Here is a 19863-nt window from a genome sequence, read left to right on the forward strand (position 1 = left end):
TCTGGCACTGGATCGTGAAGGTTTCCAATTACTTGCAATATACGTCCGAACCAATCACCTTGCCTACTTCCATTCACTGGCATCGAAAAAAAGACCATCATGGGGAACTATCAGGGCATAAATCCTACTTGGGTCAATGTCGTAATTCTTCAACGCACCCTCAACCTTCTTGTTGCAGTAGTGGATATTCGTCACCACAGTCCTCAATTGGGTCACTGACATCTTCATCTCGTACATCAGCCTCCACCCAAAGCCCTCCCTCCAGTCAAAGTTCACTGGCAGATCTGACTTCATTTTCTCCTGTGTCTTTTGCTCGTTCGCAACCTCGCATTCAAGTGTCCTCACTGTTGGCTGATCCGCACACCAGGTAGGTTGGTCGTTTCACCACAATTATTTGGTGTCGGTCCTTAAATCGATCTAGGTCTTACGAACTAGAAATTGTGCAGCATCCACTAAGGACAGCGGAATTTGGGGCGGCATATCTATCCAGAGTGCCTTTAACCCCGCCAATTATTGCAAGATTGACAGTCAGAGATTCATCTCGCAACTCCGTCATTCCGTAGGTATTTTGATTCGATTACTCGCTGGGCAATTAATCGTTGGTCTGACTGAAGACTGTCATTTCTTTTGTTCGACTTTCCAAATGCTTTTCTTTTTTTAGAGTGGCAGAGTTACCGTTCCTTGTTGCGCATTTGTCATTATATTCTGGAGACGGTGCGACTGCCCTTGACATGGGTTCATTCATTGGGAGAGGCGTTTTACAAAATCCACCTACGCTTTACGGGCACCTTGTTTCTACTGTGGAACAATTAGAAGACTTGCAGGGAAACACGGGTTTGTTCTTTCTCTTCCCTGATGTCAGCATCCGCCTGCGCGGCCGTTATCAAATTCAGGTCACCCTTTCCAGACTTAGCAAGTAAGTTACAGAGATAGTAGCATACAGACGTGCGAACTTGGTGATAATGCTTGCATTCAGTTCTGGATTACCGGGCCTAGCTGAACATGGTACATACCTCGCTGAAGCCCGGACCAGGCCATTCGATGCGCTCCCTCTTCATGAATACATCGTTGCGCGTGTGTTGATTCCATTCACCCGTCAATTAATCGAAAACTAATACGTTTCTTACAAAGCCTCAACGCGCTTATCTCAAAGTTTCATTCGACAGGGTGCACGAATGTTTGCAAACGCCTCCTACCCACCTCACCGGTGATCATTAAATCACTCTTTCAGGGTGGTTCAGTCAAAGGAAAACCTTTCGATCACTTCGTGACGAAATTTCATGACCCTGAATTATGTGTATACTTAACTTTAAAAGGTCTCACCTTCGTTCATAATTCCTGTCCACAGTGTAGCAACAATTTGTACTTTCGAAATCCTATCTGTACTCCGTTTGGCATGGTTTTTGCAGCACGTTTTCAAATTTGTACCGTTTGACTTGTCAATCTATGCTTCTTTAAAATTTGTTTTGAGCGTTGACATCACGAATGAAAGATTATATGCGAAGCGATTACAGCAATTAGAACTTAGTAGTGTATATACAAACCATCGGCAACGGGTATATGTTTTTTCTCTTTTCTGAAATGTTCTATTAATAGCATAACATGGTGCCTTTATCAATGACGTCACAGCACAGAGCTATAGTCATGGATTTTGGTGAGCCGCATAATATTACGACGATGTGCAGCTGTTTTAGCTAACCGTCATAGCCTGCTTGAAGGTAGACATTGAGATGCGTCAACACTGCATCCGTAAGAATGTCAATCACGTCTACACGAGCATAACAACCGGTATATCCTGCACCTCTTATTTTATCAACACCCACGAGTGTAAGGCGAACTCGGAGGAGTGATGGAAGATTACCTTGCAGTGATATGACAGATTGATACTGTTATGTTGTGTCAACCGTGGATAGTGCAACGTTTAGTCTGGAGACTCCCAAGAACAGAGTGCAGAGGGGCTTGGTACACATGGGTCATTTGTTATCCGCAAAATTTGTTTTTAAAACCTTTGCCTTTAATTCCAGCAACACAGTCATAACGAAAAAGAGAGGATTTTCTAGAGGAAGGAAGAAAAAAATCCCATTTGCGACGATATGCTGCTGTGAATCAATTCACGGGAACGTATTTTAGTAATGTTCTTGGGGTCAATGAGGCGAACTGCCGGGGCCGGAAGATGTAGTACAGGTGCTCTTGACCTGGCTTGTCTTACTCTTGACTTTTTCTTGAACCCACACCGTGTCCCCTCGGCAAAGACTCCGGCTGAGGTAAATTCCAGTATAAGATGTATCCGAACGTCTCCGCAGAATGAATAACAATGAAGTCAGTTGGAAGCCAGAATGAAGAGGTTCAGATTGTGCGCAGTACACAGCATGTTAAAAATTGTACCGCTTTTTTTCTCTCTCCTAAATACCTGTTGGAATTGGCGGATGTCACGAAATCGATATCTTGTCATAGTGAGGTTATTTTGCCGTTGCTCTTGGTTTTGATACACGAAAAAAGAATCAGAGCGGTCGCTCCAGATAGCGTTATGCATACAAAAATGGCAGCGAGGCGGTGGGCACGCTGCGGGCCATGCGGAATGCTCGTGATTCAACTTGTACAAATAAGAGCCGATCGTGCTCTTCTAGTCTTCTTGTATCCGACACCTTTCTTTCTCATTCTCTAACTCGACTCTTTGCTATTCTCCTCTTAATACGCCTCATATACCACCCTTCCCCGCTTATTTCATCGGACAATGAGTGCCAACGATTACTATAATGCAGGAAAGCCTCAGGAGCAAGGTGGATACTACCCCCCTCCCCAAGGTATGTCTGCCAAACTTGCTATCCACTGAGTGAATGCATACCAGTCCGGCATCTGTGGTATTCTATTCTTCTGTTTTGTCGCAATTCACCAATGCCGATGCTGGAAATATTGCATTTACCCTGATGAACAGAATTCATCTGCCTAGAATTAAATCTGATATCTTTGTGTTTCCCACAGGAGGACCACCAGGCGGAGGTTATTACCCCCAGGTATGCGTGAACACTCGGAGATACAGGTCATGGTTCTGAAATATACTTCTGGCAGCAACCCCAGCAATCCTACCAGGGTGGTTACAACGGTCCTCCCCAGGGGTACCCTCAGCAGGGCTATCCCCAGCAAGGGTATCAGCCTCAGCCTGGTCCCCAAACCATTTATGTGTATGTTATTGTGACTTTGAACACTTTTGAAGTAGCTGACTTGCGTATAGTCAGCAACAACCTGAGAAGAGCTCGGGATCAGGAGGATGCATGGCCTGCTTAGCCGGCATGTGTCTGTGTTGCTGTGCGGAAGGTCAGTTACTAACGTCAGTCAAATGGATACATCTGACTTAATCCTTTGCCCTTCTCCCCCAAAGAAATCTGCGACTGCTTGTTCTAAGGAACGACCACACATCCATTTTTGTCGCACTGGCGACTTCGGACTCGGACATCACCACCGGATTTATTTCCAGCAGTTAACTGCTGTAATATGTTTTTTTTTCTTTCTCTTTCCCTTCTGCTTCGCTCCGTCCAGTTACGAGTTTAGTGTGTATTCATAGTGTTTTCCATCTCCTCTGAACATGAACTTTGCGGATTTATCAAACACTGCTTTTGTTGTGACACCCCTGTCTTCTTAGATCGATAGTTAACTACCCCCGTCAGGTCAATACAGCGTTGATAGAACACAACGCTGGGGTAATTATGGGCCTGACTATTCGCACGTATTTGTGAAGAGGTTCAACAAGCAATCGCCGTTTAAATGGAAGGGCTCAGGCTTGTCAGACAAAGTCCGAGACCCTGCGCAGTGGCTACGGAATGGCGACAGCAAAGAGTAATATGAAAGGTAAGCGATGTGAACTAGGGTAATTGGAAGATAAGTGTCCCTAAAAGCGTGGATGAAAGCGTCTCAAAAAGTCGTAATTGAACCTTTGTAGATGGGTTAGCCGTTAAATGATGCCTACGTAGATCATGGCCCAAGATTTGGGCCTGGCAGTTGGAGTACTGGGAAACCAGACAACAAAAGACCAAGTTTTCGGACTGTGACTTGTCCGAAAATCCGAGTAGAGCAGGCCTGAGGCATTGCGATAGAGGATTGGGAAGATGATTACGGTGAGTAGTGTATAAAGTCCAGGCCACTCTAGTTTCACGTGTAGGAGGAATAGGAGGGTCATGATTGGCCGCAAGGTATTCTCCGATTCATTCCGTTTGGTAGGGTCACGCGTTACCGGGTCACCCTAGCTCTCCTTCCTCCCCCAAAACCTTGCAACTAAAATGCTGTCAAGGCTCTCTGCTGGAGCCTTCAAGAAAGCCGCCAGCGCGGGGCCTTCTCGCTCCTCTAATCTGCTTTATGGCGCTCGTTCGGCCTCGGTGCGTCGTTGCGAAGCGAGGAGGCCGTTCAATTTCTTACATGTCATCTCGATTTTGTTGAACAGGTCCGTTTCGCGTCGTCGAAAGCGTCTGGCTCCAGTGCCTTTGAGGTGCGCATTATTAGCAATAATTAAGACCGTGGTGCTCATTTATGTTGCAGTCTATCGTGAACTCCAAGATCACTCTTGCCTCCGCGTCACTTCTTGGTGTCGGTTCTATCGCCTGGTATACCCACCTCTTTGGCAATCTCCCCTTCCTCGGCGAAGTCCACGCCAGCCATCTTAGCGATGAGGGTCTCCACCCCGTAGCCTACCCATGGTCTCACAAGGGTCTCCTAGATACTTTTGATCACGCCAGGTAGGCATCCATCCCGGTATTGTATTTAATACGCGTCGGAGATAACTCACATATATATCTTCAGCATTCGGCGAGGCTATCAAGTCTATCGCGAAGTCTGCGCTGCTTGCCACTCTCTGGACCGCATTGCCTGGCGTAACCTCGTTGGTGTATCACACACCGCTGACGAGGCGCGTGCCATGGCTGAGGAAATTGAGTACACTGATGGCCCTGACAGTGAAGGCGAGATGTTCCAAAGGCCAGGAAAGTTGGCTGACTACATGCCTCCACCCTATGCCAATGAGGAGGCAGCCCGTGCTGGAAATGCCGGTGCTCTTCCTCCCGACCTGAGTTTGATTGTCAAAGCTCGTCATGGTGGTGCTGTGAGTTATGCGTATCTCTTTTAAGATTATAAACTAATTCTGTGGTAGGACTACATCTTCTCCCTTCTGACTGGTTATGTCGATCCCCCTGCCGGCGTCGAAATTCGTGAGGGTATGAATTACAACCCTTACTTCCCTGGTGGTGCTATTTCTATGGCTCGTGTTCTGTTCGATGGTCTGGTGGAATACGATGATGGTTAGCTTAGTTCCCTATGTTTGTGTAATCTCGGTCTAACAGTGTGATAGGCACACCCGCTACCACCACCCAAATGGCTAAGGATGTTGTGACTTTCCTTAACTGGGCTGCTGAGCCTGAACATGATGAGAGGAAGAAATACGGTATTAAAGCCGTGATTATCTTCTCTGTCCTCACCGTGATCAGCATCTACGTTAAGCGCTTCAAGTGGGGTCCTATCAAGAACAGGAAAATCAGTTAGTCGCACCTTCTTTTCTGTCGAATATTACACTCACCGCGCTTTTAGTTTACAATCCTCCTAACAAAACCCACTAGAGCGCTCTCTCATACAGTACATTCCTTTGTAGATGACTATGGAGCGTTGCTATTTACCTTAATAGAATCGAGTGAAACGAACACTACCCCGCTTTTTGAGGATACATGTCCGTACTATACATACTCACAAGTTCATTGTCCAATTACGTAATTGCATGCTTGATAGCATGCCTTTGGTAACATTTCAACTTCGTATCATTTTCTGCTTTCTTTGCTTTCTATTTCATTTCCGATCGGTTCACTCGCGACGCGTTTCAATACTGAGGGCCCCTTCAAGTGCCGTGCTTGAGAACCTATGAGCTTCCATAGTTAATGTAGATTTTATGGCGGTCTCAAGGGAGCAATCGCTGTACGGAAGACGAAGGTCCAACACCGCTCAGTCCAATTTCCGGGCAGTCCCCACATTTGTCGTACCAATCTCAATTGGAGAATCGAAAGTCTTGAACGCATGGGTACACGATGTCAAAGAAACACAATCTGTTGTTTTTAACCACTCGTTCTGGCCGGGCGTTCAGGAGGGGGACTGCTTAAAGGTTTCAGGTAGTAATGTCGAAAATCCGGAGGCAGGATTTCTCTTCATAGTGCCGAGAGAGGATTACTGCCCGAAGCCACAGCTACAGGTGTGTATGTACATTATGATACTTATGCTTTCAGTTCTTGAGCTCGCATTTCGTTTCCATTGTGCATAGATCTCAATACCGCGTCCCATCGCCGATGTTTTTGGGCTCCCCAACAACAGTCAGGTCACCCTCACAAAGGCTAGCTAAATTCCTCAACGATTCTTTGATGTAACTTTAATTATTTCTTATTTAGGTCGATAAAGCAGGTTGTTCAGCGGACTATGTGGAATTTATGTTCCAAGACCAGTATCTCGGTCGAAATGAGATGTGGCGTCTGGGAAAGCATCTCTCGGGACAATGTATTTACACTGACCAAGAAATATCATTTATTGGGGGCATCGCTGCCAAAATTCAGAATATCTACATTAGTGGACAGAAAGTAAGAGTCATTCCCTTACAGTTGCTTTACTTGTTTTCCTGATACAAGATCAGGTTTCTTCAGCATGTATGACTGCTGCGACGAAAGCTATATACCGCTCATACTCGGCAAAGATAACTATTTTCATACAAGTTTGCAGGGAGCTTTGGGAGTTCGCAGGAGACGGGGAACGGTACAACGAAAAGATCGTGCACTCTTTCCTTCCTAGCTTATTCAACAAATGGAAAGAATCCGGGACTAACCACACAGTAACCATTGTCCTGATATCTCGTGTATTCTACGACGAATCAGAGATTGACTATGCAGCTGGTCCCCTTCGCCGAGATGAGGAAGGACACTGGTACAAGGACTTCTTCAAGGTCATCACAGACTTGCAGGTACTGTACGAATGGAAGCCAACACTTGTCAGCTTGAAGAACTCGTTTTGGGATTTCCAGCGCGATATCTTGCTCACCCACCATTACCACCGGGCAACATTGGATTCTGGAATCGGTGCACCTGCGCAGGTTCGTCTTGTTGGACGGCTGTCATATGCACAAGATGGGCCTATATTAGAAGCTCTGAACCTCGGACTCAACCCGACTGAAACTCACTATATCGATCGCTCGCTCAGTCTAACTGGGGCCACTACTCTTCTGATATCGCCCGGGACAGGCTATTTCAAGGTCTCTAAGCAACTTCTCCGTTTAACAACGACGCGGATGCTGGATCAAGGCTTTGTGCTTGATTTAATCTTGCTCACAAAACAGCCATTGCACCAAAGTCCGATATTTAGTTTTCGGGGAAGCGACCCGGTTTCTCCAGCCAGATCGTCGGAGAAGGATGGGTTTGAACCGGGGAAATATGAAAAGGAGAGAAAATTTGATCCACTTGTGATGGATCCTCTGTGGGCAGCGGACGAGGATTCGAAAGGCGAGCCGAGACAAAAAAAGACAATTTGGTGGGAGCCGTTTTGGATCTCGACTACGTTTTGGGACAAACAGATGGATTTGCCGTTTAGGCAGGACAGGTAGGTGTTATCTTGCTCAAGTATATATTGTCCATTCAAAGTGTCTACCAAAAAGATTTATTGCTCGAGCGAAGATGCATGAAATTCAGATGCTTGGATTGCTCGAACACGACGTTCTTTCTAGCATAGAGGTCCCTTTTATGCAGCATAAATCCGACCCCTCCACCGGACCTGCAGAATCAGAGGAGACACTCAATATAAGCAAGAGCGAGGCAGACCAGTTTGACCTCAATATCTTCTCGTTGACTACCAACTACAACACGAGCTCTCTTCTTGCTCCTGCCGGTGGTGTAACGCCTCGTCCGGGTAACGACAAGCGCGGTTCTCACCGACATTCGACTATGAGTCGTATTGACACAATCGAAGAGAGCCCTAAGCAACGGATTTTCAAGGAGTTGCCTTCCGAAGGTTTGCCAAACAATGAAATAAGCGCCCCTTCGTCCGTTTCAGGTCCTGGTACCTCGCCTTCCCAGTCTTCTGTCAGGTCGGGTAGATCGGAAAACTCGAGCTCGTCGAAAACACCTTCAAAAACGGCAAGTATATCGAAGACATCACTCGCGTCTAAATTAGCGCCTTCATGGCTCTTCAATCCGTTCAGAAGCGGGCCGAGTGAACCTCAGACGAGTCAGGTTTCGGCGTCTGCGTCTGCATCTTCATCTGCATCTTCATTTACTACGTCTACCCCTCAGAATTCGCAGAGTGAGAAACCTTCACGATCATCTGTGTCATCCATGGCACCACCGTCTTCCCCTATACGCATGGCCCCTGCAAAACCTACTGTCGCATCCACCCAACAAATTCAACCAGTTGCTATCAAGAACAAACCTGCCAGTCGTTCCAGCCTGAGTCGAACGTTTGAAGAAGAAACGTTAGCACCCCATAGAGCGTCGTTCTTACGACGTTCGCCTATCAATACTCCTCCCCGTGACGAGATTCTTTCAGGAAAGCGACGAAGCGCAGGTTATGTCCATGGTTTCCCTTCATCGTCTTCTCCTGGCGCAATCATAAACCCAACGCGTCCACAGTTAGCGGTAGCGTACCCCGAAGCGTCTCTTGCTCGTCGCTGGCAACACATGTTTCCACACCCGACATACAAGTACGACATGAAGTGGAAGTCGATAGTTACTCCTGGCTGTCTTCCGCTAACGGTTGAGCATTTTCCATCTCATGCTGAACTCGAATCCACGTATGAGCTGACTGGGTACGAGTTTCTTGTGGAGCCTGGGGAAATGCGTTCTTTCCTTATCAAACCACCTAATGTGAAAGGGTCTCCGGAAGAAGTAAGGCGCGCATGGGCACTGGTAGTCATGCGTGGGATGGCGGCTGTACGGCTTGCGCAAGGCTTCCAGTTTGTTTTGAAGCCCCAGAAGACTCCAAGCGAAGAAGAAAAGGAAAAGGAGAAAGAGAAAGAAAAGAACACGAATAATTTTAGACGAAATAAATCGTTTGTTGGGGAAGGGGAATTCGATACATGGCCTACGGGTGCGGCGGAAGTGTTGAGCTCGACGACGAACCCGGTGTATTTGAGCATGACGAATGAAATCCATCGAATATCCTATACAGGAGAGGCTATTCAGGTGAAGCGTTATGTGCGCCGGTTGCATACTACGCGACCTTTCAGCTACCAATGCCTGATCTGGCCAAAACTTGGAGGTAAGGTGTTTCCACTTTTCTTTTTTCATATTAATCCAGTTTCGTCCTTCGAAGGTGGCTACACGGAATTGTCTACAGAATTCCAGTCTCACGGATTGGAAAATTATTCGTGGAACAGGTCAGTAATTTTTTTAAATCCGATATCTAGGTTTACAGATGTATTTTGACACAGGTTGGACATGCTTGTAGCAGGATACGAGCATCACTTTAACGAATCTCTTCGTTATTGGCGTACGCGCTTCGTGGTCATTCCAACTGCCGAACGCCCTCAAGTCACTATTGGTCCATCAGGCGAGAAATTGAATGATGAAGAAGCCCGTCTTCTAGGGATTGAAAAGCTTGCAGAACAGTTTACCAAGCTCCGGTGGCAGCCCCCGGATGAAAAAGTTGTCCATCCGCCTGTGCGCTTCCTGCCCACAACGCTGGACCCAGCACTGTCAATTCTCGACGAGTCGTTGATGGACCAATTGGATCAAATCCATGCACAGGGCCCACTGAAGAAGAAGATGAAGAGCGAGCGTGAGATTGGAAATATGAACCTTGCTGCAATTGCGAAAGCCATGAGGGAGGAAGATGGGGTGCCTATCAAGACGTATCACTGGCATCGGTCGCAGTATCCTGATTCATTTATCGGCTACGACTTTGTGTCATGGCTGGTCAGAGAGTTCAGGGATGTTTCATCGAGGGCTCAAGGGACTGAGATAGGGATTAAGCTTCAGGAACAAGGGTTATTTGAGCATTGTAGAGGATACCATAATTTCCTAGATGGGTGAGTCTTTTTAAACATAGATTTGAAGGTAGCATGCTGATACTTGTAAAGACATTATTACTACAGGTTGAAGGGTGAATTTTCGCTGCACACCACACCAAAGTATAACAATTGGTTCTTGAAGCGACACCTAGACTCAGACTCTGCTATTCGACCCTCATACCACACATCATCTAATTTGAGATCGAGCTCCAAGTCTACTGGCCTCAACAGCAATAATCGGACGAGGAACAAAAAGACGTTGATCCTTAGTCAGACAATGGTTATTGACATTGATCCCAATAAGGTTTGCATTTTTCTGAAGAATTCTCAAAGGAGTCCACTGATCTATTCATTGTCTACAGAGAAGTGACCAAGCAGAATCGGTCATCCTTCATCATGATATCATCCACAATCCTGCGACCGTGTTCCACTTTGAGCTGCAATGGATAGGAACCACAGCTCGATGTATCGAGGATCAATTACGCCTCTGGAGTCGGACTATCGATCGCTACGGATTGAAGCTCGTTGAAGCATACGTGACTCAAATCAGCGACATCCGAGAGCACAACGCATTTCAGTCGTGCTACCCAATGCGTCTCTCACACCCTCCCCCATATGTTCCGGATCTGGAGAAACGACTTCCCGAAGGTACACAAGCTGTCAAATATTTTGAATACGCGCTACTCCAGAAGTTCGGATTTATTGTAGATGTGGAAGCTGCGGATCTATACCCAGAGCAAATTGATGTTGTCTACTCGTATCGTCGATCGCCATACAAGTATTCACAGTTTGTACACCGATCGGGGGTGGCTTTTATCCAGGTGCTGGGTGGTTATCGTGGATTTTTGTTCCTCACGAACCGGCTGATGGGACCAGGAAGGATGGGATCAGCTATCAAGAATAAAGATCATCTTCCAGCGGTTGCCGCAGAGAGAATGAGAGTGGAAATGGCGGAATTTTGTTTGGACAGAGAACGATTGCAGCAATTCTATGACGAAAAGATTGCTGACTTGCCTCCTGCTCCTATCATGCCCGAGGAACCGCCTCCGCTTGTAATTTAGGGCGTTTTAGTATAAGCAGTAATTAAAAGAATATGATTTACTCTCTTTCGGGTATTATGATACATCGGTAGCAGGGACCACGATATCTCTGCCATTTGCCCTCACTGAACGACGAGCGGTATCTCTGGGTAAGGGTTTTCGCATATCTAGAAATCTGTGAGTATGTCGTATACTTGAATAATATTTGGGTATTAGACCCACCAAATGCATCCTCTTCATCTTTTCCGCCTTTCCCTACACCTAATGTCCCATAATATTCTCGCACTCTTCGATACACACTATATCCCATCTTTTCATACATTTCAATGGCTACAATATTTGCGCATCGCACGTATAGATCGACGAAGAAACCCTGGTAGATTCGTTCTGAGACCATTTCGAGGAGGGTCATCATCTTGTGTGCTAAAGACAAGCGACGATACTCTGGCGCGACCGTGATAGCTGTAACGTGTCCATGCCATTCGGGACCAGCGCCTTCCGCCTTTCCTAAGACTGTCACATACACCAGATAGTTCAGGAATGTGGAAAAGGCAGTCATCCATAATGCACGCGCACCATATCCCATCAGTCGACCGCTAGGTGCCGCCTGAACGCAGCACAGGTCCGGCCAGCGAGCCAGATAGCTAAGGTAGAAACCAATTCCGTACTAGTGACATCTACCGTCAGACATTCAGGCATAATGACAATAAGTTATGATAGAGTTCACAGTTTCGGTCCAAATGTCCAAATTTCTGAGATGTGATCGTGAGCGGGACATATGGGACCTTCCGATGCAAAAAACCTCACATGTTATTGAACTTGAACATGTCAGTAGCTTTGAATGGTCGTAGGACACTCATTGTTAGATATTGAAGTTGGATAGATAAGCGCAATGGTAAGAGTTTGGAGTGTAACTGTTGCAAACCGGACTGCGTGTGAGGTAAACGGGCCGAGCCTATCGTGCTCTAAACGGTTCTCTTCAGTCATACTTCGTCAGACTCGTATTTTGTCCATGAAGGTATATACTTGAGATAAAATAGAATTCTACAACGGAATAATACAAAAATCAGAATATAAAATTGTGGAGGAGTCTTTGAGAGGAGCAGAGTTTGGCCGGTCGGCTTGCTTCGGGGTTCCATTTGTCAAGGCATTTTCCGGACAGGCACAATAGACACATGGCACAGGGCCAGTCATTCCTTACTCCTGCAATCTCAATCACTAACAACCAGCTAGTATCTTCGTTTCATCTTCTTACTTGCACTATGTCCACAGAGTCGTGGCCTCCTCCTCTAAAGTGCGTAAATCATCCATGAATCTAAGGGATAACTATTCTTAACATCGTATCTGCCCTGCAGAGAATGGGTTGCAAAGTGCCTCGGACAAATCACAGATTCCAACAGAGCAGAAGTTCAGGCCGAACTTAAACAGGTAATTTCTGAAGCTTTCGCTGCCCAAACACTATGGACGACAGACTGGGCTGGTGTTCAATTGAAAAGGTGCCATTTGTATTCTGGATCACATTGCCATTCTCTTGCTACTCAGACCCACTTCACTGCAGTTTGTTACCCAAACCCCCTCCAGTGTTCAACACCTTGAAACGCAAGAGGCGAGCCTCTTTCTCACATGCCATGTTTTGCAGACTCAATGTGCATTACTTCTTTGCAGCATCGAAACAGCTCTTCCTACTACCAATTCCAAGAAAGCCAAGAAGGAAAAGCTCAAGAATGCAGCAGCAACTTACACTACGGATTTCAATGATCAAGCCGCACTTAACAGACGGGCCGAACGTTTCCAGCGTGAGCATGAAATCGAAAAAAACAAGAATGCACGGAATGGGGGTGCTGCTGCAATCAAGGCGAATCAGCAAAATGGGCACCTGTTCAACAACCGGTCGTTATCTTCAAGGTCAGGGTCACCCTATACTGCCCAGGACGAGCCCGAAGGGGACCCGGTGAGTTATTCTGTTCTCAGCTACAAGAAGTTCATTTAAAGTATCGCACCTAGAATGTAATTGATTGGGATCGATACACAATCGTTGGGACGTCTCAAGATATATTCAAAGACTATTTACGATTGACAAGCGAACCTAAACCTGAGACGATACGTCCTTATGCCGTCCTCCAAAAGACTCTTACAGAACTCAAATCTCGATGGAGGGAGCATCAGGTTAAATACCCTTGGATTTGTAATCAATTTAAGAGTCTGCGACAAGATCTTACAGTATGTTAACTCACACTGTCATTTTAACTGTTCTGCTCATATTTTATAGGTCCAACGAATAAAAAACGAATTTACGGTACAAGTATACGAAATCCACGCCCGTATAGCCCTTGAGAGCGTACGTTTTCCTTCGCTCTTTTCAAACCTTTCCCAATGCTGAAAATCATTGATAGAATGATATGGTTGAATACAATCAGTGTCAGGCAACTCTAAAGACACTTTACGAGTTGGGAATTCCCGGTAAAGTCGAGGAGTTCACTGCCTATCGCATTCTCATGCTCCTACACGGGCGAAATAGAAGCGGTAGGGCTCCCTGTGTTTTATTTCGAAGTAGTGTTCTTACCTTGTATCCAGAGCTTAATCTTTACGTAGGTCAACTAACCCCCAAACAGAAAGCGGATAAGGCTGTGCAGCATGCTCTGGCTGTGCAGAGGGCGCAGTCGATGGGCAATTATCATAAGCTTTGTGAACTATACTTGCAAGCGCCGAACATGGGTGCATACATCATGGATCACTTCATTGACCGCGAACGCATCAAAGCTATGATGGTCATCACAAAAGCGTACGCCTGCTCCCTCCTTTGTTACACGCTAAAAGTTCTTCCTTTAAATTTCTTTCTTTCATCAGTTATAAAACGATACCCCTTTCGTTCTTGCAGTCTACCCTTGCTTTCGATAATCTGGAAGAAGCGAGGACATTCCTAGTGGAACACCGCATCACATTTTTCACCAATCCGAACAGCCCCGATTCGGAGAAGGTGCTCGATTGCAAACCAGCGATGGCAGAAGTCGCGCGGGTATTCGAGGACAAGTATCGCAAAGTCACAATCAAGGGTGCAATATGAGTCCCAAATTTTTATCTTCTTTTCCCCCGTTTTTCGTCATCGACACAGCATTTTTATCTTTTTTTTTTTTTGCTTTGGAATTCACTGTCTGAGCACATTATTCGTCTTTCATCTTTATTTTATGATCACCATCGTCCTGTCGAGCACATTATGATTTGCGCTAGCCGTCATTCACGCTCCCATCCGCTTTATTCAGGAGGAGACTGCGAAGGATCACGCCAAGGACCTCGTCGGGTTGAGAGGTTAAGGAGTGTTTTGTATTTGCACGTTTTCCTATGGGTAATTACTTGTCATATGTCCCAAGGGGTGGACTACACCATAGAAGTATGGCGGTTGGAGTAGAAGAGAGAGGTGTATAATGTATCGAAGAGGTGAAAAGACATTATGATCTGTAGCATGGAATGGATAACATCACATTAATAAGGTTCAGGGGTTTGAACAAACATAGATGCCCCCAGATGATATGTGATTTCGTGAAATGGTAGTCAATCCACAGTGCTCGGTATGAAATACAGTAGCTGAGGATGACCAGTTTAATCTCGCATTCGAGCTGGAATGAACCGCCGAAGAACGACCTCTCGAACAGAATAATGAGCAAGGCAAGCAGGAGTCAGAAGCACGCTTTGTGAAACCCGTGTTTTGGCTGGTATGGTAACATAAACCAGTATAAGTGTCTGATGAAGAAAGCAAAACAAAAGTGTAAGAGTCTGACTATCGCCACGCAAAAAAAGAAAGTGGAAGGCATAACAAACCTTTTGGACTTGAGAATTCACACGATTTATTGTGCTCAGCCAGGACCATGCGAAGGGAGATGAATTGTGCAGGTCAATGGAGGACGTTTTTTGGTCTTCGATGTCTTCGTAGACAGGCATAACAACGAGGGCAAGTCTATCCAACAGACCGTTGTTAGATAAGATAAAACAATGTGCGGCAATTCAGGGATGTACGTACTCAGCGTGTGCAAACACAGGTCCTCGCTTGTATAAAAGGTAGTCGACACAAAATTTGATTCCGCCTTTCACGACCCATCCCAGAGAGCGGTAGTGATGATACACCGCATAGTTAATGAGGAAGGGATTGTCGAATTCAAGCGACTCTACGACAGTAGATGGAGAGGAGGTGAACAGTGGAAGTTCAGCCTTTTGAAACGCTATCCATATTTGTTGTAAGGTCATAGGTTCCATCTGATAATTCACCTTGGTTCAATGAATTAGATGATTAGTGGGCATGGTAACTCACCGTGGTAGGGTCGAAGACCGTCAAGCAATCAAGATTCCAAAGCAAAAAGAAAGCTTCCTGCAGCGTTAACTGCAGGTGTTCTACATCAACCAACGGTGCCTCATCCTCAAGAATTTCGGTTTCGCCTTCTGCTGGTGAAGGGGATTCTTCAGGTTGAGGTTGTGAAGTCGGTCTCCATGTCGCAGCTGAAGGAATTGCAGGACCAGAAAGAGCAGGCGCGATAACGCGACCTTCAGATGCGAAGATAGCCTCTGCTTCTTCCGCAACGGCTGCAATGGCGGCTGCTCTGTCGCGTTTGAATTGTTTGCGCTCTGCTCTGCGCCGAGCTGTGATTTCTTCCGAAGTCAATTCTGAAAATAATGTGCATGTTCAGATATGATTATGTAGAGATACTAACAAATTACCTACGCTTTCCTCCCGACTTTCTTATGTTAATTTGTCTTGCGAGCCAGCTGGGTTCACTGCGCGACAAATCACCTTTGCCAAAGAAACCCCTCCTCCATAGAATCATTGAATGGGCTGAGTTGGAAACCCAGACGGAACGAGTTATAGGGTCAAAAATGCCTTCGCAGTGCGGATTCTCGACACGAGTGAGCGAGAGACCAAGCAAACCGAGTACAGAGCCTATCCGACTGGGAGGAGGCTCAACGAACAAAAGAGGTAGCGGGTTAGCATAGATTCTGTTATTCTCGTGTTTTCTGGCGCCAGCTTTACCGCCGCCACCTCTGGAACGCGAGCTTGGTGTTATGAGGGACATGAGAGATTGGGAGAAGCATTTCTTTTCTGACTAGACTGGCAGATCAATCATCTCCTTCCGTCTTTCTCTTGATTCTAATGCCCTATCGGCTTCAAAAATCAATAATGACAATCGCGGTAAGCTTGCTGGCACCGCCACTGCATGCACTCCACCAGGGCTGCAATCCCGACGCGTCGATCAAGCCTTCTACCGAGTTTATGATCCATCTATCGTCTTTTTCCTAATCAATCACATATACAACTACTACCATGGATAAGAGGAGGCAAGAAATTGAAGCAAAGAGGGCAAAGCTCGCAGAACTACGGAAAGCAAGAGCCGATCGTCAGCGTGGGGAGGTTGAAAGAAGAAACGAGCTAGTATGTAATCGCAATTCAAGCTTTCACGACTTTTCTTCAATTTAATGTCATTCCGCTCAGGCAGCCGGTCCTTCTGCTTCGAAGAAAGATGTAGACGACCTCGTAAATGCTCTCGTGGGCGGTCGCAGTGGCTTAGACAGCGGCGAACTGACACCCTCGTCTTCGATGCCCGGGACACCTTCTGTAGGGCGCCATATTAGCCTACCTGGCATTGTAAGCGGGATTTCTCCACGATCAGGATCGGGAAGGGCAAGCAGGCAAAGTGACTTTGCAGAGAGGCTGAGCGCAGAAGGGAGCGTAGCGGTGCCTGGATCAAGTAATGCGGCTACGGACAATGTCATTGAGCGGTAGGTCTGTCTGTTCCTTTGTGAGTATATTTACGATCCTTATGTCCATTCCTTGTGTACAGCTCTATGACACCTAGAACTCTCCCTGTTCTAGTGGATATTGAGCAAGAACTGTTCGAGTACCCCCAGAAAGTCTGCACCCTTCCTTGCACATTTGAGACATCCATCTTATCTTACTGTAATCTTAGGAACGCGTCATATATAACAAAGAAGTACAGACGACTTCTGTGGAAACAGAACCTTCAGCAGACTATGAAGCTGAAATTCGTCAGCGCATTGCTAAAGAAAAGGAAATCGAATTGGAGCGGGTTGCGCGCGAGAAGGAACTTGACGAAGAAAGTGTAAAGCTTGACCAAGAAATTGAGCAAGAGATTCGCGGTATGTCTCATAACTAAATATAAGATCGCCTTGATTGACGTGCTTTCGTATTGTTAGAATTATCGGAAGAAGAAAGGGCTAGCATCCTTGCTGCCCCTGAGTTTCTTGAATTCGTAGAACAGTCCTCAAAGATCGTTCAAAGAGCTCTTAATGATGGTTATGATTATATTCGTGATTACACCGTGGACGCTGAGTCTGGGGGGTGGGTATTGGTTCTATAATAAATTAAACTTGACTGATAGAACTATAGAGATGACTCGGAGGGAAAGCGCGTCAAGCGTGTCTGCGAGTTCTGGGACGAGCGCTATGGAAAAAATCGGTCCATAACGGACATCGATTGGTCTCCAAAAGTGAGATTTATGACTTGCTGCTTGTGGCATTTCTGACGCATGATCCCAGTATCCCGAACTAAGCGTGGCGTCCTATAATAAAAATTCTGCAGCGTTGAACGAACCAGATGGCATAGTAGCAGTTTGGAATCTGCACATGTTGGAACGACCTGAATTCATCTTCCATTCGCAGGTACGAATTGGTTTGATAGACCTTTGACCGAAACATTAACAATTTTTTTCCCTGTAGTCGGATGTACTCTCCGTCACATTCTCACCTTTCCATGCCAATTTAATATTTGGTGGTACCTACTCAGGTCAAATCCTTTTATGGGACACGCGATCCAAACACCTTCCCGTGCTGAAAACACCTCTCTCCGCTTCGGGGCACACGCATCCAGTATATGCTATGCAAATGGTTGGCACCCAAAACGCGCACAATCTAATTACAAGTAGTACAGACGGGACTGTATGCAGTTGGCTGGTCGACATGTTGGCTCAGCCACAGGTGCGTTTTTCCTTCTTCAACTCTTTGGCCCCGAGCAAACATTCTATACCTAGGAAACCCTTGAACTCGTTCACGCAGGGCACAACAAAACCGCTGAGGTGTCAATAACGACGCTCGATTTCCCTGACAATGAAACGACTACCTTCTGGGTCGGCACTGAAGAGGGTAACGTCTATCAGGCGAACCGATACGACCGCGCGGGCGCCAAAGCCGGGCTAAACCAGTACGACGTGTACAAAGGCCACGCCGGGCCAGTTATGGGCATGCACTTCCACCCCCTCGTTGGACCTGTAGACTTCTCCGATCTATTTTTGACCAGCTCGGTCGATTGGACGGTCAAGCTATGGCGTGCAAAGTCGCTCCAGAAGCCGTCAACGACGCCGCATACGATCTCACCCGTTTATTCGTTTGATGAAGCGGATGATTATGTGTATGATGTAAAATGGCATCCTGCACATCCTGCAATGTTCGGTACCGTTGATGGATCTGGCAAGTTCGATCTGTGGAATCTGAACACTGATACAGAGGTACAAATGTCTATCAATTTATTGGAATGTTAGGCGTTTAAACGGTATTCCTCATAGGTCCCAGTGGTTTCAACAACGGTGGGTACTGGACGCGCCATCAACAAGCTGCAATGGGACAGAAAGGAAGGTCGCAGAGCAGCTCTGGGAGGCAGCGATGGCCGTTTGTACATCTATGATATCGGAGACATGGCCTTACCTCGCGAATCCGAGTGGACTGACATGCAAAAGACGATCGCTTCGATCGCTGGTAGTGGACAGGCAAATGGTTCTGCTGAGAGTGATGCCACTCGGATTGTCGCTGGACGATGAACGACACACATACTCATTTTGTTATATATTCCCCTAGTCATATCTTTTTACTTGGATTTTATATCTTTATATATCTACTTTACGCGTAATCTTCATATTTATATTCTTCTGGTCGTTCTATTTTGCATTCATCGAAAAAGGAGAAAAATAAAAAGAGATTTGGAGGTTGGTTTTCTCCTACGTCCTCTGGTCGTTTTGTATTGACCGTACCGCTAATTGTGGACAAGGAAGAGTTATTCTCGTTCCTTTAGTTCAAGCTATACTATAATTAGCTACGTTCAGGTTGTGCTCGAGTCGAACGTCCATAGTCATTCAAGCTGCGAGAGTCACTGGTTGCTAATGCCATAATCTTTGAGCCGACTTGTTGCATCTGCAGTAAGAATTAATAAACCTTGGGTGGAATCCTTTGATGGAGGTAAGAAGCAAGCCATCCATGTTTTGCTATTCAACACTGCGCTCTGGATTCCACAAAAAAAGATACACCATTCTTCTTTTGCATTTTCAAAGCTTGCATCATCATTTTACTGCAGAGTTGTCTGTCCATGAATTTTCCATACATGCATTGACATTTTTATTGATCCAAGAAAATACAAATCTATAAATCTGAATAGAATGTTATACAGAAATGTAATAGAGAGGGATAATGAATAGAAATGTACTAGATATGTCATGGAGATGAAGAAATAGAAATGCAATAGAAATGTCATGAAGATGAATAGAAAATAGAAATGTAGTACAAATGTCATAGAAATGAAAAATACATGTGATAGAGAATGAATAATACATAGCATACAAATGATGAAGAAGCGAACACATGGAAGGCGACCTTCTAAGCTGAGGAGTAAAGTTGAACAAACACAGGCCCAGGTTGGCAAAGGGCGACGACAACGCAAAGCACGAGAACGAGAAGCTCCGGGTCCGAGTGCGGGTCCGAAAAATGAAGAATAAACAATTTTTTTTTCATCCGAAGTATGTTCCGGGGGGTTCGAAAAGATTT

The 19863-nt window shown here is 45.9% G+C and overlaps 8 protein-coding genes across 8 annotated transcripts; 6 read left to right on the top strand and 2 right to left on the bottom strand.

Annotated features, from left to right (window-relative positions):
- Window positions 1–99: 99 nt before the first annotated feature.
- On the top strand, window positions 100–1211 carry JR316_0008251 (Spore development regulator VOSA; the record flags this gene model as incomplete). The annotated part of the gene is made up of 6 exons (XM_047893966.1): window positions 100–211; window positions 241–367; window positions 422–559; window positions 662–916; window positions 977–1074; window positions 1132–1211. The coding sequence occupies 6 exons, from the start codon at window positions 100–102 to the stop codon at window positions 1209–1211; spliced, it is 810 nt and encodes a 269-aa protein (XP_047747281.1).
- Window positions 1212–2734: 1523 nt separating this feature from the next.
- JR316_0008252 (uncharacterized protein) lies at window positions 2735–3285 on the top strand (the record flags this gene model as incomplete). The annotated part of the gene is made up of 3 exons (XM_047893967.1): window positions 2735–2804; window positions 2983–3014; window positions 3070–3285. 3 exons carry the CDS (start codon window positions 2735–2737, stop codon window positions 3283–3285), a joined length of 318 nt encoding a protein of 105 aa, XP_047747282.1.
- A 989-nt stretch (window positions 3286–4274) lies between these two features.
- On the top strand, window positions 4275–5600 carry JR316_0008253 (cytochrome c1; the record flags this gene model as incomplete). Its single annotated transcript, XM_047893968.1, has 7 exons — window positions 4275–4370; window positions 4436–4480; window positions 4531–4727; window positions 4792–5089; window positions 5138–5285; window positions 5336–5521; window positions 5572–5600. The coding sequence occupies 7 exons, from the start codon at window positions 4275–4277 to the stop codon at window positions 5598–5600; spliced, it is 999 nt and encodes a 332-aa protein (XP_047747283.1).
- Window positions 5601–5923: 323 nt separating this feature from the next.
- Window positions 5924–11073, top strand: JR316_0008254 (Vacuolar membrane-associated protein IML1; the record flags this gene model as incomplete). The annotated part of the gene is made up of 9 exons (XM_047893969.1): window positions 5924–6220; window positions 6290–6343; window positions 6414–6599; window positions 6653–7608; window positions 7664–9261; window positions 9316–9379; window positions 9434–10030; window positions 10097–10316; window positions 10375–11073. The coding sequence occupies 9 exons, from the start codon at window positions 5924–5926 to the stop codon at window positions 11071–11073; spliced, it is 4671 nt and encodes a 1556-aa protein (XP_047747284.1).
- A 54-nt stretch (window positions 11074–11127) lies between these two features.
- JR316_0008255 (N(alpha)-acetyltransferase 20, NatB catalytic subunit) lies at window positions 11128–11912 on the bottom strand (the record flags this gene model as incomplete). Its single annotated transcript, XM_047893970.1, has 5 exons — window positions 11128–11219; window positions 11275–11565; window positions 11629–11719; window positions 11780–11804; window positions 11860–11912. 5 exons carry the CDS (start codon window positions 11910–11912, stop codon window positions 11128–11130), a joined length of 552 nt encoding a protein of 183 aa, XP_047747285.1.
- A 402-nt stretch (window positions 11913–12314) lies between these two features.
- Window positions 12315–14116, top strand: JR316_0008256 (THP3-like protein C2A9.11c; the record flags this gene model as incomplete). Its single annotated transcript, XM_047893971.1, has 9 exons — window positions 12315–12346; window positions 12408–12548; window positions 12611–12658; window positions 12718–13003; window positions 13057–13272; window positions 13322–13390; window positions 13446–13575; window positions 13627–13834; window positions 13900–14116. 9 exons carry the CDS (start codon window positions 12315–12317, stop codon window positions 14114–14116), a joined length of 1347 nt encoding a protein of 448 aa, XP_047747286.1.
- Window positions 14117–14649: 533 nt separating this feature from the next.
- Window positions 14650–16112, bottom strand: JR316_0008257 (putative tRNA-splicing endonuclease subunit tsp-2; the record flags this gene model as incomplete). The annotated part of the gene is made up of 5 exons (XM_047893972.1): window positions 14650–14790; window positions 14869–15004; window positions 15068–15300; window positions 15356–15705; window positions 15764–16112. 5 exons carry the CDS (start codon window positions 16110–16112, stop codon window positions 14650–14652), a joined length of 1209 nt encoding a protein of 402 aa, XP_047747287.1.
- Window positions 16113–16360: 248 nt separating this feature from the next.
- JR316_0008258 (Cytoplasmic dynein 1 intermediate chain 1) lies at window positions 16361–18866 on the top strand (the record flags this gene model as incomplete). The annotated part of the gene is made up of 10 exons (XM_047893973.1): window positions 16361–16468; window positions 16529–16815; window positions 16878–16947; window positions 17004–17193; window positions 17251–17395; window positions 17444–17543; window positions 17593–17715; window positions 17773–18030; window positions 18084–18557; window positions 18615–18866. 10 exons carry the CDS (start codon window positions 16361–16363, stop codon window positions 18864–18866), a joined length of 2007 nt encoding a protein of 668 aa, XP_047747288.1.
- Window positions 18867–19863: the final 997 nt, after the last annotated feature.

This window comes from Psilocybe cubensis, chromosome 7, assembly GCF_017499595.1.
Source record: "Psilocybe cubensis strain MGC-MH-2018 chromosome 7, whole genome shotgun sequence".
In the NCBI taxonomy this organism is placed as follows: Eukaryota; Fungi; Basidiomycota; class Agaricomycetes; order Agaricales; family Agrocybaceae; genus Psilocybe; species Psilocybe cubensis.